We start from the raw sequence: 26,913 nt of genomic DNA on the forward strand, positions 1-26,913 counted from the left end.
GCTAGTAAATTGTCCAGGTCCCTAGTGAGAATGGTGCGGAATGAAGAAATAAACCCAGAGAGAAAAAAGGCTGGAGTCGGGAGGCCTCTGCAAGCTGATGACAAGCCAGAGCAAAAGCAAAGCTCCCCCCACCCTGCCCCATCTGCTTTATTATATAGTGTAGAGCCATATGCAAATAAGGAAGTTTCTCATACAAAGTCACACATTTGAGGCATAAGCGGGAATCCTCATAAGAATGCACCACCCCCACCATGCAACAGTCAAGGGTGTGGGGAAAAGCTTAGTCTTAAAAAGGGTGTTGAGAAGATCTTAGTCTTAGAAGGATGTGGAGAAAATCTTAGTCTTAAAAGGGTGGGGAAGAGCTTGGTCTTAAACTAAACCCTGGACTTTTTGTCATCTTACAGCCTGTCTCCCACACTTCCCTGACCAGTGAGAGAGCCCCACCCCCCCGCGGGCAGACAGGGGCGCTCGGCCAGCAAGGCCTGTGTGTCTGCGCACTGGGACAATGAGGGGCAGGAAATACAGTAAATCTCAATAGCTAGCCTGCCGCGCTCCATCCAGAGCCCAGGTGCTGAGCGCTGACTGTGTGAGCGCCGGGCTGCCACAGCTTTCGGCCCCTGCGGTCCCGCGACCAGAGGGCACGAGCGTAGTGGTCCCTAGGTCGCAGCGAGCAGAGCCGGAGTAAGGGGTCCCGGAGGGCGGGATATTTGCGAAGTTTTATCCTCAGGGCCTTCCAAGTCCTTCCCAAGTCGGGAAGGCATGTTTTGTTTTGTTTTTTACAGAAACACACACACACACACACACACACACAGAGAGTCAGAGAGAGGGATAGACAGGAACGGAGAGATGAGAAGCATCAATCATTAGTTTTTCGTTGCGACACCTTAGTTGTTCATTGATTGCTTTCTCATATGTGCCTTGACCACGGGCCTTCAGCAGACCGAGTGACTCCTTGCTCAAACCAGTGACCTTGGGCTCAAGCTGGTGACCTTTGCTCAAACCAGATGAGCCCGCGCTCAAGCTGGCGACCTCCGGATCTCGAACCTGGGTCCTTCCGCATCCCAGTCCGACGCTCTATCCTCTGCGCCACCGCCTGGGAAGGCATGTTTTAAATTTACCCACAAATGTTTATTACGCCGAGCAGAACTAGCAGTTACCCAAGTAAAGCGGAGTGGGGACATCGCGTATTGAGCGTCCGCACAGTCCCGGGGCCGGTGGTTGCGTCAATGGGGAGCGGGAGGTCGGGGCGGGGAGGTTGGAATCCGGCCTGCTGCTACACAGGTGTAGGTGGGGTACGCTGGGGGCAGGGTCCCGGTAAAGGATGTGCGCGGGGTGGGGTCCCGACCCAAGGCTTCAGTGGGGGTGAAATGAGAGGAGCAGGACCCCCCACACTATGGGCAGTGGAAGCGGGGCGGGGGGCAGGGCAGCGCGTAGCAGGCTGGGCGTGGCGGCGGCCCGGCGCTCTGCTCCTCAGGATTGGCCCGGCGCTGGCCCTCCGCCCCCGCATCTTGGCCAATCGTCTTCCAGCCATTCTCTGCTGTGGGGTCTGTCTGAGGCCCGCCAGCTCAGGGTCGTGTCTTCCGGCTGCACTTGTATTGCCGTGGCTCACCTCTCCAGGACGCATCCCTCCCGTCTCCTACCCACGCTCTATCCAGGTGAGCTCCGCTGGGCCCAGACCCGTCCCAGCCCTGGCCCAATTGATCGGCTGGGGTCCCGGGTGGCACCCCAAGCCAGAGTTGCATCATCTGAAACCGCACGCGGCGGAGCTGGGCGGGTGCCCGGGACCCTCCCGCCCGAATCCCGACGCTACTGAAGCCGGGGGTTCAGTAGTGCCCACGTGGCCCCGAGCACCCACCCCAAATCCAGGCTGCGAAGGACGTGGGGCCGCGAGCCTGGGAGCGCCGCCCTCGGACCCAAGATGGAATTTGGGGGGAGATGATTTTTGGCAGCATATCAGGTGGCAAATGGCTGTTTCGCAAACTGTTCTTTTACGCCGATTGTATGGGGTGAGAGTAAATGCTGATGGTGTAGCTGCGCGGGCGGCAGCCCAACTGGATGCCCCGCGGGGCAGAGGGCTCTGGGCTGGGTGTCAGGGGTGGGGGCTGGGCGGAAACTTAAAACTTTTAACTTCAGGATTACTTGGTGCTATTTCTCCCAAACTGTCTCCAAGTACCCCTCCTGAAGGCCCGTGACGAGTTTACTACCGCCCCTCCCCCAAATCGGTCCTCTTTGGGTTGAGTGGTGCACGAGTGCAAGGTGCCCCTGGGCATCATGACCCCGGGAGGGTCTTGCGGTTTAAGGTGTGGCAGAAGCGCCAAGAGGCACCTGGTGAGACCCTCCCACCCAAGGACTCACAGGCCGCCCTCTGGAGCTGCCTAAAGCTGAGGCCGGCAGTACAGGCCAAGACTGCGCGTTCCGGCCTGTGCCTTTGGGTTCTGCTGGCCAGATTGATTTTGAATTGTGTTCCCAGCAGCTCCTTAACTTGCTGGAGGTTGCTCCAGGGTGAAGCAAGACTCCAAGAAAGAGACGCCTGTATTTGCTGGAGCGAGTCTCAGTGAGATTGTGGCCAGTCCAGTGACCCAGCAAGTGCCCACCATCCAGGGCGCTGCCAGGTTGTTGGCCTCTGGTGAGTGAGGGTGACACGGGGGGGGTCTATGACTTGGGGAGTGCTTCTGCAAAATGGAAGAATCACCTTCCCCAGGCAAGGTGCACCACAGAGGGAAGGCTCTGTTCCACTTATTAGCTGGGACTTGGCCAAATAATATTCCTTTGTATGGATATACCACATTTTATATATTCATTCATTCACTGATGAACACTTGCTTTGTCTGTACATTCTGGCTGTTGCAAATAGTGCTATTATGAATTTGGTGTGCAATATGTTTCTGTTTATTGGGGGGTAGATGCCTAGGAGTAGAATTGCTGGAGTCAGTGGTTGTTCTATGGTTAATCTTTTGAGAAACCACCAAACTTGTTAAGATCACCTGTTAAGGTGCCTGTTTTTTTTGTGTTGTTTTTTTTTAATGAAAGGAGGGGAGGCAGAGAGACAGACTCCTGCATATGCTCCAGGGGGATCCACCCGCAAACCCCTTATCTGGTGATGCTCTGCCCATCTGAGGCTAGTGCCTGAGGCAAGGGTATGGAACCATTCTCAGCACCTGGGGCCAGCATGCTCAAATCAAGGCTGCGAGAGGGGAACAGAGAGAGAGAAAGAGAGAGAGATGGGGGAAGGGGTGGAGAAACAAATGGTCACTTCTCCTGTGTGCCTTGACCAGGAATCAAACCCAGGACATCCACACACCGGGCTGACACTCTACCACTGAGCCAACCAGCCAGGGCCTTTATGCCTGTTCTTGCTGAGCCATCTGAATAAGTGAGGCCCCACACCCAGAGGGGGTGGGTGAGCAGAAGTCCCCAAGCCCAATAGCATCAAAGCAGGCTCTTCTGTAGTGTTTGGGAATATCCTGAACAGATGACATTTCTTCCCCATCCCTCTGATAGATTGCAGCATGCCTTCTGAGACACCTCAAGCAGAAGAGGGGACAGCAGAGTGCCCCCACCTCTCAGGGGCACGCTCAGAGAAAGAGATGCTGGAGCAGAGGGCTCCGGGGGACAAGGATACCAAGGATCGCCTATGGATTCGGCCCGATGCCCCGAGCAGGTGCTCCTGGAAACTGGGCAGGCCCATCACCGACTCCCCACATCATCACACTGCCTTGTAAGTCCCTGTTTATGATCACAAGATGGTTCATCTGTTACCTAGAGGGGAGGAGTTTGTTACTTACAAGCCAGAGCCATCTGGACTTGGGATGTGACCCCCACACTTTGTAACCACAGTGATGGGTGGTGACCTGGGAGATTAGAGCACTTTTTATTTTTATTTTATTATTATTACTTTGGGGGGAAGGGAGACAGACAAGGAGATGAGAAGCATCAACTCTTAGCTTCAGTTTAGTTGTTCATTGATTGCTTCTCATACATGCCTTGACTGGGGGGCTCTAGCCAAGCCAGTGACTCCTTTTTTAAGCCAATAACCTTGGGCTTCAAGCTAGCAACCTTAGGCTTCAAGCCAGCAACCTTAGGCTTCAAGCCAGCTGCCATGGGATCATGCTGGTGATCCTGTGCTCAAGCCAGAAGAGCCTGCACTCAAGCCAGCGATTGGATTTCGAACCTGAGAGCTCCGAGTCCCAGGTTGATGCTCTATCCACTGCACCACCACCGGTCAGGCAAAGACTATGCCTTTTAAGTTTTTTTTTTGGTTTTTTTTTTATTTACAGGGACAGAGAGAGAGAGTCAGAGAGAGGGACAGATAGGGATAGACAGATAGGAACGGAGAGAGATGAGAAGCATCAATCATCAGTTTTTCGTTGTGACACCTTAGTTGTTCATTGATTGCTTTCTCATATGTGCCTTGACCGCGGGCCTTCAGCAGGCCAAGTAACCCCTGCTTGGGCCAGCAACCCTGGGTCCAAGCTGATGAGCATTTTTTTTTTTTTTAATTTTGCTCAAGCCAGATGAGCCCGCATTCAAGCCAGCGACCTCGGGGTCTCGAACCTGGGTCCTCGGCATCCCAGTCCAACTGCTCTATCCACTGCGCCACCGCCTGGTCATGCAAGAGACTATGCCTTTTAGGTGTTTGGTTCTTATTCTGTATAAGCTGCTATACCAACATTCATGATTATTGATTTTAGAATCAGAACTTGAGGGTGGAGAGAGGGGTACTCTTCTCTGGGGCTAATACATTGAAATGAAAATTTACAAACATGAAAGCTCCAAGCATTAAATATAGTACCTCAATGCTGGGTGCTTAGGAGGCCAAAGTGGCCACTGGCCAAACAGGATGAGCCTCTGTGCCAAAACAAATAGATTGAAAACTGGGTGAGGTTGGGGCATGGCTGCTGGGGGTAGCAGGGAAGGGAGACCTGGACTTCTAATTGCCGGGTGACCTCAGTCTGGTCCTAGGGTGGAAAGGACACTCCTCTTCGGGTTGTAAGGCAGCATTACACCTGCACCTCATCCTGCCTGATTACCCCTTGTTATAAGCCCTGAAGGGGTTGCTATCCCATCCTGAAGCTCAGAGCCCTGCCCAGCTTATCCCGTGCAGCTGCCCAGTTATGAGAAAGCTGGGCTTGGCACAACTTAAGCAGAGACTCACCTGCTAGGAGGACGCTAGACCAAGTTCCCCTGGAGGAGACAGGCCTTAGGGGTCCTGACTGAGATGCAGTTGACCTGGCAGGTCGGCAGGGGAGTTGGGGAAGGCCTCAGAGCTGGTACATGCATAAACAGAAGGTGCTAGAAGTGTGAATATAGGGCGAAGTTTCCAGGGTGGGGGAAGACAGGGCCAGAGTGAGCAGAGGGGCTGCAGAAGGGGAAGGGCAGGCAGGTCCCTATCCTGGATAAGGAGTTTGAGGTTTGTTCTAAGATTCTGTGCGGTTGCCCTCATGGAGGCCTTGGGCTGTGAAAGGGAAAGCCACTGAGAGAAGGTGACATTAGGGCCATCCTGGTAAATTCTCTCCCCTGGCTCCTGCCCTGATCACCTCAGGCAAGATTCTCAGGTGAGTCAGAACTGTGAGTTCTCTACCTGCCCACCTCTGAGGGAGTGAGCCTTGGCCTCCTCTGGCCACCACAACTCCTGCTGGGCTAGTGTGACCCCACCACCTGCCAGTCCTTAGCAAGTCCCTCCCCCACATGACAATTTGGGTGTTTACTTTTGTCCAGCCTTGGATTTAACTAGTTAATGAATCAACCCCTGGCATAGCGCCAAGAACCTGGCCTCCAAAGTGGGGTCAGGAGACCTCTGGCCCCCCCCAAGCCCAGGCTCTGCCTTCACCCTGACACCCTGCCTCTGGCATGGCTGTCTCTTCTAGCTCCTTGCCACACTGGAAGGGGACAGTTGGTGGTACCTTGTCAGCATGGCTGCCTGTTTGGACCCCAGGTGGGGACAGGAGGGATGTAGCATTTCTGGCCTGAGGACACCTAGGAGCTGGATCACCACCTTGAAGATGGAGCTAGGAGTCTGCGTATTTAATGGGCTTGGCGCTGGTGACAAGGACTCACTAACGTTTGAGGAACACAGAGTAGTAAATTGTCAGGTTGTAGAAAGCTATTGCATTTCTTGAAATTCAGATTTGTTGTATATATTACTGGCGGGATATTTAGAGAGCACTGGTCCCTGAGGGTGAGGAGGAAAAAACACCAAGTGGCCTCTGAAAATGAGGATGCAAAAATACCACATGGCTATTTAGGAAATTCCTGTGTCGTGGTTCGCACATAGCCAGGTGCTGTCCTTCAACCTGCTTGTCAAGTGGAGAACCCCGAGGGAGAGGGGGCAGTCACTGGAGTGTGAAGGGAGACAATTGGCCCATGAAAAGGAAAGCCCATACTGAGCCTGGAGGTCAACCTGGGAATTGGTCCTAACCCTGATCCCAAGGACAAACTGACCAGCCCGAGGTCTTTGTTCTTTTGTCTCAAGTATCATGCTTCACACCACCTGTGCCTGACACTTTCTGAGTGATGCCAAGTGCTCTTTGAAGTCACTGTCACTCCCTGGTCACCAGATAGTCTGAAGGGTCTCCATTCTAGGGTCATACCAGTTTTTTGATCAAAGAGAAGAAAAAGAGGTGCCTTAGGGGTGAGATGCTGAAAGATGAAAGGAATTGGAGGTCCCCAGGGAAGACTTTCTAAAAGGGTGGACTTGGACCTACTGTTTTGAAGTCAGTGTTTGCTTATCTTAGTTTCTGTATTTGTAAATAATTTAACACTGGCAAGTAGTTGCAGAAACAATACAGAAAGGTCCAACTGCCCATTGATGAGGTTTTAGTTAACATAGTGCATTTTTTCCTCACAGGAATGCTTTATTAATGAATTACCCATTACGTACTCTAAGGCAAAGACAAGTTAACTAGCCCTGTGCCTTCCTGCCACAGGGAGATCTACCTCTGGCTGTCTGAAGTGCCATGGTGCATTTTCAAGCCCAGCAATGACACTGGCACGACTATTAACCAAATGACAGACATTCATTTTCTAGGTTTTTAGGATGTGTGTGTAACAGTGACCTTTGCTACTGCATGTAGATTTGTTTTTTGGTTTGTTTGGTTTTTGGTTTTTTATTTATTCATTTTAGAGAAGAGAGGAGAGACAGAGAGACAGAAGGGGGGAGGAGCAGGAAGCATCAACTCCCATATGTGCCTTGACCAGGCAAGCCCAGGGTTTCGAACCGGCGACCTCAGCATTTCCAGGTCGATGCTTTATCCACTGCGCCACCACAGGTCAGGCCACTGCATGTAGATTTGTGTGATCACCATGCAGGTCCCTTTTAGTTTGATTTATTTTTTGATTCATTTAAAAGAATGTGCTGGGCTGACAAGGCAGTTCTGTTTCGGTTTGTTTTGTTTTGTTTTGTTTTGTTTCCTGAATAATCATGGAATGCTCTATTTTAGGTCAAAATCCCCCAAAATCTTGCCAGATATCCTGAAGAAAATTGGAGATACCCCCATGGTGAGAATCAATAAGATTGGGAAGAACTTTGGCCTGAAGTGTGAGCTCCGTGAGTACCTGCTTCCTCCGTCCCACCCGTAGCCAGCAGCGGCTCAGTGGTCTTGGGGGGGCAGGATGGGTGTCTTAGACTCCCATGGGGAGTTAATGAAGGACTGAGACCAGGTCAAGTAGACCGGGAAGAATATATAACAGTCATGTGCTAGTAGGTGACTGAGCAGGCTGCTCTGGAGCTGGTGTCAGGGAGGAAGTGGCCTGTGGGATGGAGGGAGCATGTGAAGCCCGGGGAGGCATGTCTGGCAGGCATCTAAGGCACGCCTGAGCCAGAAAGAAGAACCGTGTCACCCAGACAGTGTAGGAGGAGGCCCAGAGCCCAGGAGCAGAGTGCAGTCTTAGACTTTTCTGGGGAGGAGTAGACGTGCTGTGGAAGGGACAATGTAACAATGGGTACGGTTTTTATGATGAGGGCTTCAGTTATCCTCTGGGCAGGGAGTGGTTATCTCAGTGTTTAACTGGTTTTGTGGAGACAGACAAATCATCTATCATGGATGAGACAAAGAATGAGAATTTAGGGGGCAGTGCCTGTCCTGACCTATGTAAACAGAGGTGTCACCGATGGGTCTTAGCTGTCATTGGGGAAGCGCCTGCTTTGCAGGAAGCAGTTTCTAAGATCACAAGCAGGTGGGGATTTCTTCATAGTCACTGTCTTCAGGATAAGGAGCTCAAGTAGACTGTCACTTTATCACAGAGGAAATGGCAAATGCAAATACCCTAGAGAGAGACCAGTCACTCTGGGGTGCAGTGAGCCTGAAGGGACAGATCACATCAAAGGTGAAGGGGCAGGCCTTGAGGAAGTAGCATCATCCAGGGGAGGGACTGAGGCCACTTGGCTGATTCACTGGGCACCATCAGCAGAGCCTTCCCCCCACCTCTGGGGAAAGCCCTCTCTAAGAAGCAATGAGCAGTGCACACCCCGGGCATTGCTGGGAATGCTTCAGACACTCCACAGCCCAGGCCTGCTCTGTGCTCTTTCCTCAGAGAGGAGATAGGGGCCCGCTGCCTCCAAGTTGAGCAGTAGTCTCAGTGTAGGTTCCAATGTGTTTATATTTCACATGGGGACAGAGGCTACTTTGTCATATGTCCTGCCTGAGGCCATCAGCTGGCCTTCCCTCAGGCTAGTTAGAATGATCTAACTGAATGATTCAAATGTGAAACCTAGAAGGGTCCTGGGATGCAAGCCTGCTCGGGGCTGGGCATTTGGAAGCCCCTCCCCACCACATACACGCATTGACACACAGATGCATGCGCGCGCACCCATGTGCATCCCCACCCACAGTTTCAGCAGGGGCCTCTCCTGACTCCAGGGGACAACGTCTGTTTAGAGGTAACATTTCAGAAACCAGGACAAACTAGGCCAGAGGTTGTGTTGCGGGTGTCATAGGCTAGCCCGAAGTCTTCAGATTTGTTTGGTGCAGTATCCCCCTCTTTTTTTGCAAATACTACATGTTTTTAGCAGATGAGAGGGAGTCATCCTAAGGAAAGAGCAGAGCAAAGGTCCTGGCACAGGAAAGGAAAGCCTGTTGGCCAGACGCGGAGAGCCAGTGTCACTGGCCGAGGGTATCTCCCAGGGAGGATGATGGGAGTTGGGCATGGAAAGTTTTTGGGTCCCAGTTGGGGGGTATGATCTGGGGGCATGGCTTCTTGCATTCAGTTGTCTGGCAGAGGTCACTGGCTATGGCCAGGCGTTAAGGGGAATGCGGGCTCTTATCAGCCAACTACTGCATGACCGGCAAGCTACCGTTGGGACTGTGCTGGGGTGGTCTGACCCATCCATCCAGGCAGGCTCCTTGGGGCACCTCTGTCCCATCATTCCCATGGGTTCCTCGGCAGATGGGAGCAGTACCTCCAGCTCCGGTGGTGGGTGGTAGTGGAAAAAGGGCCGATGTACAGAACCAGTGAAGACTGGGCCTAGCCCTGCATCAGGGTGGACCAGTAGTGAGTGGGGGGAGACGGCAGGGATCAGTTAAGGGCCCAGGGCCTCTTGCTGTCTCATGATTCATCTCTGGCTCCCAGTGGCCAAATGTGAATTCTTCAACGCGGGTGGGAGTGTGAAGGATCGCATCAGCCTGCGCATGATTGAGGAGGCTGAGCGGGCAGGGGTCCTGAAGCCCGGGAACACCGTCATTGAGCCGACATCCGGGAACACAGGTGTGTGCAGGGACAAGCTGGGGTCCCCTGGCCATGCTGACCTGTGGTCGCTTGCACTGGCCTGGCTAACAGCCTCTTTCTTTTCTGGCAGTTAGCTCAGCATGAATGCATGCGTGCAGCTTTGTGTAGTGTCCCCATCCTCTGACATCTTAAAGTTGGGCCTGCATTGATGATGTCAGATGCTCACATGAGCAGCCTGGGAGTAAACATTTTCATTTCCTATAGCTGCTATAACAAACACCACCGGCAGGCAGCTTAATCAACACACATCTGTTCCCTCCCACACCTGGAGGTTGAGTCTGAGATCAGGGTTCCCAGGGCTGGTTCCCCCGAGCCCTCTTTCCTTGGCATACCCACCGCTGTCTCCTCCGTGTCCTCACATGGTCATCTCCCTCCATGTGTCTGTGTCCTCATCTCCTCTTTTTCTGAGGACACCAGTCATAAAGGATTAGGAACCACCCCAGTGACCTCATTTAATCTTACTTATCTCTTCAAAGACCCCATCTCCAAATACAGTCACTTTTTGAGATGATAGGGGTTAGGATGTCAACATAGGAATTTGGGAGGACACAATTCAGCCCATGACACTCAGCCACCTGGCCCCCAAATCCCATGTCCTTCTGACATGCAAAATACATTCACTCCATCCCAGCAGCCCCAACTAGTCTGAACTTATTCCAGCAATGAGTCATGTTACTTCCAATACTTCCAAAGTACGGTGGTGGGACAGGCATAGGACAGACAAGCTTACTGCAAAGGGACAAACCAGGAAGAAGGAGAGGTGCCGAGTCCTCAGCAAGTCTGAGACCCATTGAATCTTAAGGCTTGACTTTAATCTTCTTTTGCTCGATGTTCTGTCCTCTGAACAGTGGCCCTGACTCCTTTAGAACCAGAAATCAAGCTGCCCTGCTGACCTGACTGCCTTCAGGGCCTTTCTCCCTTTCCTTGGAGGACCATGAGTACTTACAGCCAGTCCACACAATTTTCTCTTACTACTAGTCTCCTAAGGCGCTCGGGACGTGGTGTGGGGCACCTAGCAAAAGCTGGAGGCATGAGAGTTCACACTTTCACCCCAGCCTTTCCTCCTTGTAAGCATGCTCACCTTTTGTTTCCTCTTTGCATTCTCTCTCTTGTCCCTGAGGGCGGAAGGGGACTTTTCAGAATACTGCAGTGCCCTCTCCCTGGGTCTTTGGGGCTTATCTCCAGTGCCCCAGACAAGGGCTGCTGGTGCACGGGGCAGGGTCTCAACCGTGTACTGTCCCCAGGGATCGGGCTGGCCCTGGCTGCTGCCGTGAAGGGCTATCGCTGCATCATCGTCATGCCGGAGAAGATGAGCATGGAGAAGGTAGGCCGGCAGGCGGGCCTGTCCCCCAGCGCCCCCGCCCCAGCTCGGGAGGCCTGATGGGTGGATAAAGCCTGAGCATTCCTTTGCAGGTGGATGTCCTGCGGGCCCTGGGGGCTGAGATTGTGAGAACACCCACCAATGCCAGGTTTGACTCCCCCGAGTCACATGTGGGGGTGGCATGGAGGCTGAGGAATGAGATCCCCAATTCTCACATCCTGGACCAGGTGAGGCTTGGGGGCTGGGATAAGGGTGCACTCAGAGTGTGGACCAAAGTGGGGCACTCCTGGTGGGGGGTCTGTGTCGTGGTTTGGGTGTGGTGCCACATTTGCAGCAGGAGTGGTGGCAGCAAAGGTGACTGACACAATGAGTGGCACATGGTTGCTGGCTTCTCCCAGCATGCAGCTGGTGGATTGGCCCGGCCTTTGGCTCTGCTTCAGGCTCCATTCATCACACTGGGTGGGGTGGTCCTTTGCTAAGGACCCTAGAAGCTCTCTGCAGGTGTACAGCTCGTAAAAAACTTTTTTACTGGAAGCTCTTCTGTCTCGTTCATTTCACTCCTGGGTTAGTTCAGAAATCTCTTTTTTTTTTTTTTTTTGTGAGTATACTGACTATTTTTATATCTGTTCCGAAGCTGGAATAGAAATGGGGAGGCAGCCAGACAGACTCCCGCATGCGCCCGACCGGGATCCACCTGGCATGCCCACCAGGGGGCGATGCTCTGTTGCATCCAGAGCCATTCTAGCACCTGAGGCAGAGGCCACAGAGCCATCCCCAGTGCCCGGGCCAACTTTGCTCCAATGAAGCCTCGGCTGCGGGAGGGGAAGAAAGAGACAGAGAGGAAGGAGAGGGGGAGGGGTGGAGAAGCAGATGGGCACTTCTCCTGTGTGCCCTGGCCGGGAATCGAACCCGGGACTCCTGCACACCAGGCCAACGCTCTACCACTGAGCCAACTGGCCAGGGCAGAAATCTCATCTTTTGAAGAGCTGGTTTTAATGTTTTGTGTCTGTTGAGGCTCCTGAAACTGCTTGTGCCATTGGTCCCTCTTGCCTGAGCCACTGGAATCCTCTCTGGCTTGCACTGGGCTGTTGGCCTGATGTCTTGTGGCTGCTGCCATTTCAGTGTCTTTGACCTTCGCTCACAGCCCCTTTGCTCTCTTTCCACGCAGTACCGCAACGTCAGCAACCCCGTTGCTCACTATGATAGCACAGCAGAGGAGATCCTACAGCAGTGCGATGGTGTGTACTTCTATCCTAAACCCTCTGTCCAGCTTTACTGCCTCTCGGTTGCCTGGGGGTGTTCAAGTCATTTATCCACTCCTTGGTAAAGTCCTATTCATCCTTCAAAACCCAGATCAAATGTCCCCTCTCTGAAATGCTTTCTAGAGCAGTGGTCCCCAAACCCTGGGCTGTGGACCAGTACCAGTCCGTGGGCCATTTGGTACTGGTCTGCAGAAAAAGAATAAATAACTTACATTATTTCCGTTTTATTTATATTTAAGTCTGAACAATGTTTTATTTTTTAAAAATGACCAGATTCCCTCTGTTACATCCGTCTAAGACTCACTCTTGATGCTTGTCTCGGTCACATGATACGTTTATCCGTCCCACCCTAAAGGCTGGTCTGTGAAAATATTTTCTGACATTAAACCAGTCAGTGGCCCAAAAAAGGTTGGGGACCACTGTTCTAGAGAATTTCTCTAGAGTGGTTTCCTGCTTCTGCTGTGCTCTCTTGGACTTTGAGTGAGCCTCTTCTAAACAGCTGCAGTTGTATTTGTATACCTAGCAGTCTGTCCTCCAGGGCTGTAGAAGCTCCTGAGTGCCGGGAGTGAGTGTGACCTAGGCTGGTGCTGGGCTCACAGCTGAGGCTTCACGTTGCTGTATAGTACTGAGCATCAAGCTCCAACTTGGGCATTGAATTACACATTCAAGCTTTTTCATTTCCAGAGCATGCGTGGTGATATCAACAATTAGCTTATTGTCAGCTGGTGCCAAGACCCATGAGGTTGTGATGTTTTCTGATGGGCTGTTTCCCTATGAGATTTTAGGGATGCTTGTAGACCTTTGGCACTCTGACCTCCTGTTTGGAGCCTGGTGTTGGTATTGGCTTCAATGCAGCCTTGTTCTATGGCAGTGGAGTCCAGGCATTTGCTTGCTCAGGTTTTATGTGTGAGAATTCTCTCATTTGGCAAAAACAGCCCTCTGCCTCGGCACAAGGGCCTGCGCAAACTTGTCTGCAGGATGTTTGAGCTGGCGCTTGGCAGTGGGAGAGCCCAGATGATTTCTGAGCTGAGCCTGCATGATTTATTAAATTTCCTTATAATTCAGTTCACTTATTCACATCGTCCAAAACCAAACAGCATAAGCAGGAGATGCATCGTGAGGAGCCTCCCTGTGCTCCATCCCCCCAGGCAGCCACCACACCTGTCCTTCCTGCACCTCCAGACAGGCTTCACATCAAACAGAGAGCCAGTGGCTGGGTTTCATTTAACAAAGACTTAAATGAAACTCACTGTGTCCCTGTAACCCCATGATGGGATGCTTCTTAAAGAGAATAAAGGGCTGTCATGAGAGGCTGTGGAAACCGGAGAACAGTTTTCCTGTTCACCGTTTTTTGATAACCTGCCTTCATTTTGGTTGCATGTTTTCACTTATCACTCGAATGTTCTTCCTGATGCACCTTCTCCCCCATCAGGGAAGCTAGACATGCTGGTGGCTTCGGCAGGCACGGGTGGCACCATCACAGGCATTGCCAGGAAGTTAAAGGAGAAGTGTCCTGGATGCAAAGTGAGTGGCCCCCAAGGATCATGAAGTGACTCCAAGAGGCAGGGGAGGGCACGGGGGCAGGGTTCCTAGGAATACAGGGCTGGTGGTGGTGAGTCCACTTCCTCCCTTGGATTACTTTCTCTGCTGTCCAGAGAGAGGTCAGTGCCCAGCTCTGCTTCTTGTTGCCAAGATTCTGATTGTCCCCCAGGATGATGTGTCAAGGCTGTCCTGGGACATTTTGTGCAGGAAGAACTTCCCTGTGAAACTATGTCTCCCAGCTGTCCCCTAGAGTTGTAATCACCTTAGCTCCCAGGTGTCTGGGTTTCAAGTCTTGCCTCGGAGCTGGGAATGAGACCTGCATCCCACGGGCAGATTATTTTTTTTTTTTCCAGTTTTATTTTTTTATTTTATTTATTCATTTTAGAGAGGAGAGAGAGGGGGAGAGAGAGGAGAGAGAGACAGGGGGGAGGAGCTGGAAGCATCAACTCCCACATGCGCCTTGACCAGGCAAGCCCAGGGTTTCGAACTGGCAACCTCAGCATTTCCAGGTCGATGCTTTATCCACTGCGCCACCACAGGTCAGGCCCACGGGCAGATTATTAACAGGCGTCTGTTAGTGGTGGTCTTGCCCCTACCCCCCGATGATAGCTGGGCACTTCCAGGTTAGAATTGCTGGACACAAGCCCTAACACTGTCCCCTCTGTAGATCATCGGGGTGGACCCTGAAGGCTCCATCCTTGCGGAACCCGAGGAACTGAACCAGACAGAGCTGACAGCCTATGAGGTGGAAGGGATCGGCTATGACTTCATCCCCACAGTGCTGGACCGGTCGGTAGGTGGGGCCGCAGAGACTGGTTCCAGACCTCAGGGCTCGCCCATTAACCACCTTGCATGTCTGCATGCCTGACTGACCACAGGTGCCCCACCTGGCTTTCCTCCTGGAGGGTGGGAGTAGAGACATAACCCCACACAAGCAGGCAGAAGTAGTGTAGTCTCGAAGTACAAGACCAGGGAACACACTGCACCATATCCAAGTATGTGATGTGACTCCACTGGGCAAAGACTCCCAGAAGGTCTCCCTTTGGTCCGTGTGTGCAGATCAGGCCCTGCAGAGGGAGGGAGCTCGAGTGCTTGAGCAAGAACGTGGGAGAGTTCAAAACCCCAGACAGAACAGGCTCCTACAGACTCAAAAGAGGGCTTCAGTGTGAGGGACGTAGAGTCCAGCCAGCAAGATGTGGCCATGCACCGAGAGCCTATGGGCAGTTTTAATTGCCATATGCAGAATGCATTGGATCAGAGAGGTAGAAAGTTCTGGGTTTGTAGACATGAGTCTCAGACCCCAAGCAGGGGCCAGTCTATGTCCATTAAGGGTCACAGTCTCCTGAACTGAGGTCAACTATGAAGCTACAAACACAGCTGTGGGGACTCCACCCCCACTGCACTACTGCCCGAGCCCCTCATGGAGCTAGCAGTCTGGGTCCTGCCCACAGGTGGTGGACAAGTGGTTCAAGTCCAACGATGAGGAATCCTTTGCCTTTGCCCGCATGCTGATTGCGCAAGAGGGACTGCTGTGTGGTGAGTGGGGGGCAGGCGCCGGGGCAGTGGCTGGGGTGCAGAGGACAGATGGGTGCTTGCCCTCTGCCAGCTCCCAGTCCGGATGTGTAAAGGACACGCTCATTCTGGGGCTACATGGCAGCTTCCTCAGGTGCTGTTCATCTGCTCTGGCCCATAAGGAGGTCAGCTGGCCTGTCCTCCCCATTGACGGTCACACATAGACATGGCAGGGGTGCCCTTCCACAACGTGGCTGGAGCTGGGGGGGAGGGTCAGTATTCCTGGGACCTTGGGGTCCCTGCAGTCCATATGCTTGGGTTTCTGTGTTTAACAGCCTTGCTGAGAACGGGGGAATGGCACAAAGACCTGAGAAGGGGTCTGGGGACACAGCAAACCCGGCAGCTTGACAGTAAAAGGCAGTAGCTGTTGGCTCTGCACCCCCAGCAGAGTCAGCATTGGGGCCAGGGTGTGGCCCCTGAGAGGTGACCTGGAAGTGGTGCATTTGTGTTTTGGGGTCAGGGATCTCGGGACACTAGGATTTTTTTAATCAAGACCAGCATTGTCCTTGGGGAGGGGACCGCCCATCAATGGGCGTCCGAGGCTGGGGCGGGTGCTTGGAGAGACTGGGAAGTCCATCATGAAGGCCTTATTGGCCAGCAGATGGGAAAGGCTCCTGCCAGCTCTCTCCCTCTGATGCGGTGGGTCTGCCCCCTTGGCAGGCGGCAGCTCTGGCAGCGCCATGTCGGTGGCTGTGAAGGCAGCCCAGGAGCTGCAGGAGGGCCAGCGCTGCGTAGTGATCCTGCCAGACTCTGTTCGGAACTACATGTAAGAAGCCTCCTCCCTCTTCCCCCTCCACTCCTGCACTTCCTGGGCACCCCCTTGGATGCTGTGGCCGCTCCCACTGGAGCCCTCAGGACTTGCTATGATATGTCTGACCCATGGCCTCGAGGACGCTCAGGTCTGATTTGTGCACATGGGTCCCAACTCTCCAGACCCCAGCCCAGCTCCCCTTGTGGCAGCAGGCAGCCTCCTGCTTTGAATTCCTGTCTCCTGGGCTGCCAGTCCCACCAGGGTCACCAGCTGAGACTTGAACCAAGGTCATTCTGCAGCAGGGACCTAAGGACACCCCACCACCACCATACCCTCAGGGTTTCCTTCACGGGCCGTAGGTGTTATATACCTATGTTGACCTCAGCTGCCTCTGGTGGGCGCCCCAGATTGGGGTTCAGATGTGTAGGGTGATTGATGTCTGGGTGCCCTCTGCCAAGTCATCATGATCCTGGGCTGCCACCTGCCCACTCAGCTTGAAAACACCCACCTCCCCACATGCTGGGCTGGCCCGCTGTGTGTGTACAAAACTATGAGAATGTGTGAGAGCACCTGGGTTTGAACGCTGGAGGGTGTGCTTACACAGGCATGTCTCACAGAGGCATGGGGCCATTGGCTCCCCACTTTATTGATTGTCCATTTTTTTTATAGCAGGTCCCTGGCAGCCCCCAAGGCCTGATCTGAAAGGTTTCACCCAAAGTGGGTCAGGCTCCCTGTTCCCTCTGACTGAACAGACCTGAGGAGGGCTGGGAGGAGGCGCCCAGGGAACCTGAGCTTCCAGGATGACCTGTGCTCTGAGCGCTTCTGCCCTGGTAGACTAGATGCCCATGAACATGCAGTTCCCAGGACTTTTCCTTGGGCTCCACCCAGTCCTTTGGGGTCTCCCCTGGACCTGTGGGGTCTAGGGAGGGATACTGGACTTTCTGTGAAAACTCTGCTCCTTGATTTGAGCAGGGACAGTGGTGAGACCCTCTGTCAGACCCTGCTGACCTCCTGACATGACACCTGCAGGTCCAAGTTCCTGAGTGACAGATGGATGCTGCAGAAGGGCTTCCTGAAAGAAGAGGACCTCACAGTGAAGAAGCCCTGGTGAGAACATCTCTGAGTAGGGACTCCACCCCCAGAACCATCCCTGTGGCTGCAGAACACATGTCCCTAGAACCTGGGACACCTGTGCTCTGTGCCATGCCTGGCTGGTTGTCTCATGGTCTCCCTATGTGATGTTGCCCTTGTGTCAGTGTGCTTGTGTAGGCTCCCACCTGCTGGCTCACAGCCCTCCCTGCCCTGCCTTCTTCCCTCAGGTGGTGGCACCTCCGAGTTCAGGAGCTCAGCCTGTCAGCTCCGCTGACAGTACTGCCCACGGTCACCTGTGAGCACACCATCGAGATCCTCCGAGAGAAGGGCTTCGACCAGGCACCTGTGGTTGATGAATCAGGGTCAGTCTCAGCCACACTCCAGGGCAAGGCTGGCCAGCTGACCTTAGTGTCTTTGTATAGGGATGTCAGAAGACTGGACCACCCAATGACATCATGTCCCTGACACTGGCTGGGGCAGGGAGCTGGCCATATTAACCTTTGTGTCCCATCCCATTGCACTCAGCATGAGCACAGGAGGCTGGTGGCAGTAACTGGTCTTGCTCTGAGGAGATGTTTAATAGTGGGAGGCATGGCAGACATGCCCCAGTGACCAACTGTCCAGGTTCTGGGACTGTCCCAGTGTTAGCACTGAAAGTCCCCCATCTCAGAACACCGTGACACCTGTCAGATGGAAATACCCAAAGGACTCATTGGTTTATTGTCTGCTTGCATTGGATGGCCAGGTCCAGGTTAGGGCATCTGATCACTGTCTTCTTGCTGCAGATACCTGTTGAATTCTGAGAGGAATTCCACATTTGACCAAAGACCACACTGACACTGAGGGAGGGTGGCTATGGGCATATTCTGCTGTGTAGGGGAGGAAGAGACCCCATGCACTGACCCTGCTCCTACCCACTTCCCCAGGGTGATCCTCGGGATGGTGACTCTGGGGAACATGCTGTCATGCCTGCTCGCTGGGAAGGTACAACCGTCAGACCAAGTCCACAAAGTCATCTACAAGCAGTTCAAACAGGTATGAGGCCCAGTTCACCTGAACAGTGGGTGCCAAGACCTGTCCTGTCCCTGAGGCAGGGCACAGCACTTCCTATGAGAGGGGCCAGAGCCCCGAGCCTCGGCACCATTTTGTGTCAGCTGGGCCAGTGCTGGCTGCAACCTCCGCAAACCTATAACCTGAGAATTTGCACTGGCTTTGCAAACAGTGAAGGCCTGGTCAGGAAAGGCTTCCACCTGTGAGGGTGCCACCCATAGCCACCATGTTTTGACCTCCACACCTGGGGGTCAGCCTCCTTCATAGTTGCTTCTCGTATGTGCCTTGACCGGGCAAGCCAAAGATTTTGAACCAGTGACCTCAGTGTTCCAAGTCCACGCTCTAGCCACTGTGCCACCACAGGTCAGGCGGGCCCTCGACGTTCCCCGTGAAGCATTCATTGAACACCTAGCACGCCTAATGACTTAATAAAAACTGGTATGTTCTGGGAGAAGTACCATGCCACCCCTTGCTATGCTGGGTCTGGTCAGACCCCTGTGGTTGTCCTGAGACAATGTTGGCCATCCTATGACAGTCCTGAGCAGACCCAAATGGACACTGCTCTCTCATCCCTAAGGGCAGTGCCATCGGGGTCCCCTCTCTGGTCCCAGTGTCATACCCTCCTTCTCCAACCTCCTAGTGAGTGAGATTAAGAGGCTGAGCCCCAACCTAGAAATGAACTGGACCCTCCTCTTTTCCTGTCTCCCTCTCACACACACAGCTATAATGTCACCAGAAAATGTATGGTCTTGCCCTTTCCATTCCCAATGCCATTGCCTGTCATATGGTCCCTGCAGTGCCCTCACCCCAGCCCCTAACAGGGAGAGACCACAAGAGAATATGCTGCCCAAACAGTTCAGGTTCCATTGCCTGGAGGTGAGAAGGGCAGCGTGGGTCAGCCTTGCCCCTCCTTCACCTCGATGTCTCTGTGCCTTGGCAGGTCTCTCTGATCCTCACTTAACTGATTCTCCCAGATTTTCTCTGTCCGTTACGTATTTCCCAACTTCCCTTTTCCCATCTCGTCATAAACTCCTTCCCACAGAGGGCCTGGCTTTGGGCTGCCCTGGTGAGCGCCAACCACGGCTTCTCTTCCAGATCCGCCTGATGGACTCGCTGGGCATGCTCTCGCGCATCCTGGAGATGGACCACTTCGCACTGGTGGTGCACGAGCAGATCCAGTGTAAGTGCGGCTGGGGTGGGAGGGGCGCCCTGCAGGGCGCTGGCCACCGAGGCCCAGCCCCAGGCTTCCGCACGTGCTTTGCTGCCGTGAGTTTCTGCGAGGTGCTGACTTTCAGCTACCCCTAGTCTCGGGCACGGTTCTCAGAGGGACCCCTCTATGGGCCAGGCCTAGATGCCCACAAGGCTGAGGGCCATAGAAATCAAAGAACTGGGAGTGCCCTGTACCAGCCCCCCGCCCAGCTGAGGGCCGTCTCAGGGCCTGGCCGACAAAGTCTAACCCCTTTCCCGTCCTTGGCTCCACAGCGCAGGACCAGGCCTTGGCAGGAGTGGTGGGGGGGCCTGCAGGTATGTACGCCCACTGTCTCCCCCTTGGAAATGGCTCTGCTATCAGAACCGCAACTCCGAGGGCAGAGGAGGGCGTCTGGGGTCCCAGAACGAGAGCTTGGGTGGGAGGCTTCTTCCTCTTCGCTTCATATTTCTCATATTTTCACATCCTTCCAGAATGATTAGTTCCAATTTCAGGGTCCATAGATAGTGTCCTTGGGCATAGCCACTCCAGATGCCATGTCCACAGCTGCCTCTGTGCTGTTGGCAGAGCCGCGGAGTCGTCACAAAAACTCTGTGGTCCTTTACAAAGGTGGCTGACCCCACTGTGCATGACTCTTCTGAGGGTCTGGAAGACCAGGTGGCAGAGGCTGCCAGGCTGCCCTCCCTGGCAGGGCACACACTTCTCCAATGTGCTGCTTTGCCTACAAGTCCCTAAGATGTAGGTAGTTGATCACCTCTGGGCTTTCCTTGTTTTTACCCAAGGAGCTCCAAGTAGGCCAGTGGAGGCTGGGCTCCTCTGTCTCCCCTCTGCCTCTACCCTAGGGACAGATGGCCATGGAGTTGCTGGGAGCAGGTCTGGCAGGATAAAATATGACCTGGGCACTTGCAACCCACTCCTCAGCTCCACCCGGCTCTCTGCTTCATTACGACTGTGTTAGGCAGGGCCCTCCAGAGAAACTGAGCCAGTGGGATGTGTGTGTGTATATATAGATTTTATAAAGACTGACTCATGTGACTAGTCTGGCACGTCTCATTTCTGTAGGGGCAGTGGGCAGACTCAAGACCCAGAAAGAGCCAATGTTTCAGTTCGAGTCCAAAGGCTAGAAAAGTCCCTTTTTATTTGAGGAGCATCAACCTTTTTGTTCCATTCAGACCTTCAACTGATTAGATGAGGCCCACCCACACCAGCAAGGGCAATCTACTTTACTGAGTCTACCAAATTCAGATATTGGTCTCATCAAGAAACACCCAGAATAATGTTTGACTAAATCTGGGCACTCAATAGCCCGTCACTTTGAACCAGCTCAACAATCCTCTCTGCTCTTCATGGGGCCAGGGCCGACATTCAGTCTAAGCCCAAGAGAAAAGTATGGGTTTGAAGACAATCACAGGCCAGTGATGTGAGCCAATGTAGCTCGTGAGTGTGCTTGGTGTTGGAATTTCATGCCTTGGCACCCAGACAGGCCACCAGCTATTCTGAATCAGTGAGGCCAGTAGGCATGGCTCAGAGAGGTCAGCACTCTGCTCTCTGCAGCTTCACCCAGGTGGCTCCTATCAGGAGGAAGGAAGCATCTGTTGTTGGGCTCCCATGGTACACAGCTGCCTATAAGACACTGCGGCAGGCTCAAGGCTGGTCCCCCAGGGCCACACTTTGTGGTATAGCCTCTGACAGTACCCAGGGGTGGCCACACCTGGGCCCTTCTTCCCCGGCACCATGTGGAGGTGCCTTTAACTCCCTGCCCTGTTCCCTCCTCAGACCACAGCCACGGGAAGTCCAGTAAGAAGCACATGGTGTTTGGAGTCGTCACCGCTATTGACCTGTTGAACTTTGTGGCTGCCCGGGAGCGGGACCAGAAGACAAAGTCAGCAAGTGCCTTGGAACCCAGAGCTGGCCGGGCTGCAGCCCAGCTCTGACTCTGCACACACTGCCTGCTCTTTTGCTCTCACAAACACTAAACAAGCCCATGTGCCTTTTCACTGCCTATTGCTGGGCACTGCCCCGTTGCTATAGGCAGCAAGGAGCAGGTGTAGCGTGCTTAGCCTGAGGCCAATGGAAATGTTACAGTTTCTCTTTTATTAACAACTGACACTTGGATGAATCAATAGTGTATTAGAATGTGCTTTTCTTTAACTTTCTCTTAAAATGTTTCAACAAGAAAATCTTATTAAAAAGGAACTCAGCCAGGTGGATGGACCTATGCAATGGTTGGGACAGAGTGGACCTAAGGCAGAAGGAAGTGCTTTTCCAGAGAAGAATCCAGAATGGGGAGCAGCAGAAAAGGGGATGCAGGAAGCGTGGAGTGGTTCGGTGACCCTCGCACAGCAGCGCGCTCTGCTCAGGGCTGGGTTGTTAGAGTGGCTAAAGTGTTGGGTTTTTTTTTTAATTGAGGTGAAATTCACATACCTGAAATGAACAAATTTTAGATGTACAGGTCAGTGGCTTATTACATTCACCATGTGGTACAGCCATCACCTCTGTCAAGTTCCAAAAACATTTTCATCACCCCCTTAAGCAGTCATTCCCGTCTTCCCTCTTCCCTGCTCTCTTGTCAACCACTAATCTGCTTTCTGTCTCTCTACAGATTTACCTATTTAGGAAATTTCGATAAATGGGATCATACAATCTGTGGTCTTATGTGTCTGTCTTATTTCATTTAACATTTTCAAGGTGCGTTTTGTAGCAGGTATCAGTACTTTATTCCTGTTTACAGCTGAGTAATATCTTATTGTGTGGATATGCCACATTTTGTTTATCCATTCATCAGCTGATGGACACTTAGGTTATTCCCACTCTCTGGCTGTTGTGAATTGTGGTACTATGAACATTTGTGTACAGGTATTTGTTTGTATGACTGTTTTTAATTTTTTAAAAACTGCCAAGCTGTGTCCCATGTGGTTTTACCATTTAATATTTTCGCCAGTAATGAATAAGGTTCCAGTTTCTCCTTGTCCTTTCCAACATTTAATTTCCTTTTTTTTTTTTAATTGCATGCTAGTGGGTGTGATGCGGCATCTCATGGTTTTGATTTGCCTTTCATGCATCACCAATGATATTGGGCTTTCGTTTGTGTATCTTCTTTGGAGAAATGTCTATTCAAGTCCTTTACCAGTTTCTAATTGGGTTGTCTTTTATTATTCAGTTGTAGAAGTTCTTTATGTATTCTGGGACTAGGCCCTTATCAGAATTATGATTTGCAAATATGTTCTCCCACTCTGTTGGCTATCTTTTCCCTTTTTTTTTTTTATTTTTATTTTTTTCTGAAGCTGGAAATGGGGAGACAGTCAGACAGACTCCCGCATGCGCCCGACCGGGATCCACCTGGCACACCCACCAGGGGCGAAGCTCTGCCCACCAGGGGGCGATGCTCTGCCCCTCCGGGGCGTCGCTCCGCCGAGAGCGACCAGAGCCACTCTAGCGCCTGGGGCAGAGGCCAAGGAGCCATCCCCAGCACCCAGGCCATCTTTGCTCCAATGGAGCCTTGGCTGCAGGAGGGGAAGAGAGAGACAGAGAGGAAGGGGGGGGGGGATGGAGAAACAAATGGGCGCTTCTCCTATGTGCCCTGGCCGGGAATCAAACCCAGGTCCCCCGCACGCCAAGCCAACGCTCTACCGCTGAGCCAACCGGCCAGGGCTCTTTTCCCTTTCTTGATAATCAACTTTAGGGTACAACAGTTTTTAATTTTGATGAAATCCAATTCTTTTTTTTTTTTTTTTCATTTTTCAGAAGCTGGAAACAGGGAGAGACAGTCAGACAGACTCCCACATGCGCCCGACCGGGATCCACCCGGCACGCCCACCAGGGGCGACGCTCTGCCCACCAGGGGGCGATGCTCTGCCCATCCTGGGCGTCGCCATGTTGCGACCAGAGCCACTCTAGCGCCTGGGGCAGAGGCCATAGAGCCATCCCCAGCGCCCGGGCCATCTTTGCTCCAATGGAGCCTTGGCTGCGGGAGGGGACGAGAGAGACAGAGAGGAAAGCGCGGCGGAGGGGTGGAGAAGCAAATGGGCGCTTCTCCTGTGTGCCCTGGCCGGGAATCGAACCCGGGTCCTCCGCACGCTAGGCCGACGCTCTACCGCTGAGCCAACGGGCCAGGGCCGAAATCCAATTCTTTTCATTTGGAATTTTACCTAAGAACTCATTGCCTAATCCAAGGTCATGAAAATGCCTCTATTTTCTTCTAAGAGTTTTATACTTTTAGCTCATAGTTGACTCATTTTAATTTTTATACATGGTGTGAGGTAGGGGACCAACGTCACCCTCTTATATGTGGATATCCATTTGTATCCAATGTGGAAGAGACAGTCTTTCCCCATTTATTGGTCTTGGCACTCTTGCTGAAAAGCAATTGACCACAGGAGTATGAGTTTATTTCTGGACTCTCAGTTCTATTCCATTGGTCTATATCTTTACTCATACACCAGTGCCACACTATTTTTTTTTTTTACAGGGACAGAGAGAGATAGACAGGAATGGAGAGAGACGAGAAGCATCAATCATCAGTTTTACGTTGCGACATCTTAGTTGTTCATTGATTGCTTTCTCATATGTGCCTTGACCGTGGGCCTTCAGCAGACTGAGTAACCCCTTGCTCGAGCCAGCAACTTTGGGTCCAAGCTGGTGAGCTTTTTGCTCAAACCAGATAAGCCCGTGCTCAAGCTGGCGATCTCGGGGTCTCGAACCTGGGTCTTCTGCATCCCAGTCCGAGGCTTTATCCACTGCGCCACCGCCTGGTCAGGCAGTGCCACACTATTTGTAGCTTTGTATTGATACTAAGATTTCAAATCAGGAAGTGTGCATCCTCCATCTTTGTGTTCAATATTGTTTCAGAAATCATGATGTACCGTGATATATTTTCCTTCGTGTTTCTTGTGCTTGCAATTCTTTGAGCTTCTCGGATTCTAATATCTGACTAGTAATACTCCAGAAAGGAAAAAGAAAACAGGGAGAAGAAAATAATTCAAAGACCTGTCCCAGACTAAAAGACATGATTTTGCAGATTAAGTGGACCCATGCAGTTCCTAGCACTATGGGTGGAGAAAGAGCCACACAACACCGTGAACATCACTTGGAACAAGAAGATCCAACAAAAGCTTCCAGAGGTGGGGAAACCCAGTCACACAGAAAGCCTCAGAATGAGAAAGGCATCTGACTTCATCTCCAGCACATGAAAGCTGGGAGGCAAGGGAGAGGAAAGAGCCCAAAAGCATGTGATAAAAGGAGTGAAGGCCAGATGCTTGGGCAAGCACATTCTCCCTTGACAGCAGAGGAGAGGGGTGCAGATGTCTCCATCAAGGCAAGTGGCCTGCTTGCCCAGGAAAGCACTGGAAGATGTGCCCCACCAAATGGAGTAAAACAAGGGGAAAAACGATCCACCAGGTGAGGTCATGGAGGGCACCCCCAGAATGACGAAGAAGAGAGCTGTAGACAGCAGGGCCCAGCAGCCACAGATTGCAGTGGAAAGACGGCTCAGGAGTGATGCTTTAAGGGGTCAAATGAGACAGGCAATTCATGTAGAGTCCAGGCTGTATGGGTGGGGGGGCTTTTTCTCATGTTCCTGTTGGGATCTTACTGAAGCCCCCAGGCAGGAGGATTGATACCCAGGGTTGGGCACACTTCATGTACATCTTATCCACCCCTGCCTCCTTTCTCAGCTTGGCCTCCTTGCCCTCCACCCACAGCCGTGATTGAGCTGGAGTATGTGGGGCCTCTCCACTGCCTGGGCATGGCCTGGGTGGACTGAAGCATCCTTTGGGTGGAGCGTGGATGTGCAGCCCACAGACCTTCGGCTCTGGGACCCTCCTGTGGAGGACCATGGCTCTTGGTTCAGTGAAGAGTGCTGGTGTTCTTGCTTGTGCTATTTAAAAGGACTCACTGAACCAGTGTCCAGCAAGAATGGCAGTGCAAGATCACACGTGACCTACTTAAGAAATTGCTTCAGACTAATAGGCACATTGATCATAAGGATGCTAATTACAACTGGAGCCATTATCTATATCAGGCCCCTAAAGACATCATTTTAGGGACACTGGTTTACAAAGGTCAATTCTTAAGCATTTTGATAACAAAACATCTATTACTGTGTGTTATGGTTCATTCTTATTAACTGAATCTGGCTTCTATGATATAGTTCAAGACAATCAGGCCCCTCCTTCCAAGGCTGGGCAGGCGTCCCCTTCACCTCTTCCTCCCCAGCAGACTAGGAGCACTCAGACACGCTGGGCCTTTTTGCCACTTGTGATGGGGCTGGACTACAGACATATTGTCAGGTTTTAAATGAGTTGGAACGCAGAGCCGCCTTGCTGTTTACCCTGAAGCTGGCACTGCACCCTGAACAAAGCAGGGGTGGGCTGTAGTGGTGGGCCCTGTGCAGCCCACTCCCTTCCAAGCCCCCTTGAAATGCCTCCCCTTCACCCAACAGCAAAGTGGAGGAATGGTCACTGGATCCAGAACAAGCATCAGGATTGACTGGGCTCACTGAGTGCTCTTGTGAGTCCACAGGTAGGCTTCTGAGAGGCTACTGCTGATGTGATCAAGGAAGACAGGCCTATAGGAAGGCCCACCCCAGCACTGCACAGCACAAAGGCTGCTTAATAAACTACCCCCAAACCGTGGTGGAAAGTGATGACCACAGTTACTTGTTCACACATCTGTGTTTTGAGCAGCAGCACAGACGTCCAGAGACAGCTATCTCTGCTCCACTCACCAGGGCAGTGGGAAACGTCTGTGAGCTCCCTCGCCCTCACATGTCTGCTCTGGTTGATGCTAGCTGGCTGGAACCCCACCTTCAGCCCCTGCATGGGGCCAGGACCCAAGAGCAATAGTCCCAAGAAAGAGCCAGGTGGAAGCAGTCCACCTTTGGTCTAAACCTCTCCATCACCAGCGTCACAGCCACCTCATGCTGGTCTGACGTTAAAGTGGTAACAAAACCTTACCCAGTTTCAAGGGGACTCACTTGACAGACAGTCCTAGAAAAACACATGGGGCTGGAAATACTACTGTGGCCACTGGAAAACAACCTGTCTCTCGACGACAAAACAACCCTCCACATTCTGAATAGAAATGATTTCCAAACCCAATTTTCCCCTCTTGATTCCCACTTTGGACCTCTGGAACAGAGAACTAATTGTGCATCCTAGTCTGGGTCTGGCCAAGGCCCATCACACTGCAGGCTGGCTCATCCCAGTGACCCACTGCTAATGCCTTCCTCTCCTCCACCCCCTTCCCATGGGCTTATCCACAAACCAGTGCTCTGTGCACTCCTCATTTACCTAATGGGATTGTGCTATAGAGCTGGTTCTGTTTTCTCCATTTTTCTTTTTGAGATTTTATTTATTGATTTTAGAGGAGAGAAAGAGAGAGAGAAGGGGGATAG

At 52.5% G+C, this 26,913-nt stretch overlaps 1 protein-coding gene across 6 annotated transcripts; it reads left to right on the forward strand.

The window, feature by feature from the left end:
- Window positions 1-1,511: 1,511 nt before the first annotated feature.
- CBS (cystathionine beta-synthase) lies at window positions 1,512-22,163 on the forward strand. Of its 6 annotated transcripts, XM_066259279.1 has the most exons (20): window positions 1,512-1,655; window positions 2,474-2,626; window positions 3,031-3,137; window positions 3,276-3,373; window positions 3,502-3,718; window positions 7,440-7,546; window positions 9,568-9,702; window positions 10,968-11,047; window positions 11,137-11,271; window positions 12,213-12,282; window positions 13,739-13,830; window positions 14,516-14,641; window positions 15,300-15,384; window positions 16,081-16,186; window positions 17,201-17,278; window positions 17,491-17,625; window positions 18,190-18,298; window positions 19,409-19,493; window positions 19,796-19,837; window positions 21,297-22,163. In XM_066259279.1, the coding sequence occupies exons 5-20, from the start codon at window positions 3,510-3,512 to the stop codon at window positions 21,452-21,454; spliced, it is 1,752 nt and encodes a 583-aa protein (XP_066115376.1). In that variant the 5' UTR covers window positions 1,512-1,655; window positions 2,474-2,626; window positions 3,031-3,137; window positions 3,276-3,373; window positions 3,502-3,509; the 3' UTR covers window positions 21,455-22,163. The 6 variants fall into 6 exon arrangements, with proteins under 6 accessions (XP_066115376.1, XP_066115375.1, XP_066115377.1 ...); XM_066259278.1 differs by lacking the exon at window positions 3,276-3,373; XM_066259280.1 differs by lacking the exon at window positions 3,031-3,137.
- The last annotated feature ends 4,750 nt before the right edge of the window (window positions 22,164-26,913 follow it).

Source organism: Saccopteryx bilineata, chromosome 2 (assembly GCF_036850765.1).
Source record: "Saccopteryx bilineata isolate mSacBil1 chromosome 2, mSacBil1_pri_phased_curated, whole genome shotgun sequence".
NCBI classification, from domain to species: Eukaryota; Metazoa; Chordata; class Mammalia; order Chiroptera; family Emballonuridae; genus Saccopteryx; species Saccopteryx bilineata.

What these genes read in the sequence shown, in the direction of transcription:
- CBS (XM_066259279.1), top strand. Translation starts at nt 3,510, where the DNA reads ATGCCTTCTGAGACACCTCAAGCAGAAGAGGGGACAGCAGAGTGCCCC. An exon ending in CCTGTGGTTGATGAATCAGG is followed by an intron (nt 17,626 to 18,189) that starts GTCAGTCTCAGC and finishes CCACTTCCCCAG; the next exon opens with GGTGATCCTCGGGATGGTGA. An exon ending in GGTGCACGAGCAGATCCAGT is followed by an intron (nt 19,494 to 19,795) that starts GTAAGTGCGGCT and finishes TTGGCTCCACAG; the next exon opens with CGCAGGACCAGGCCTTGGCA.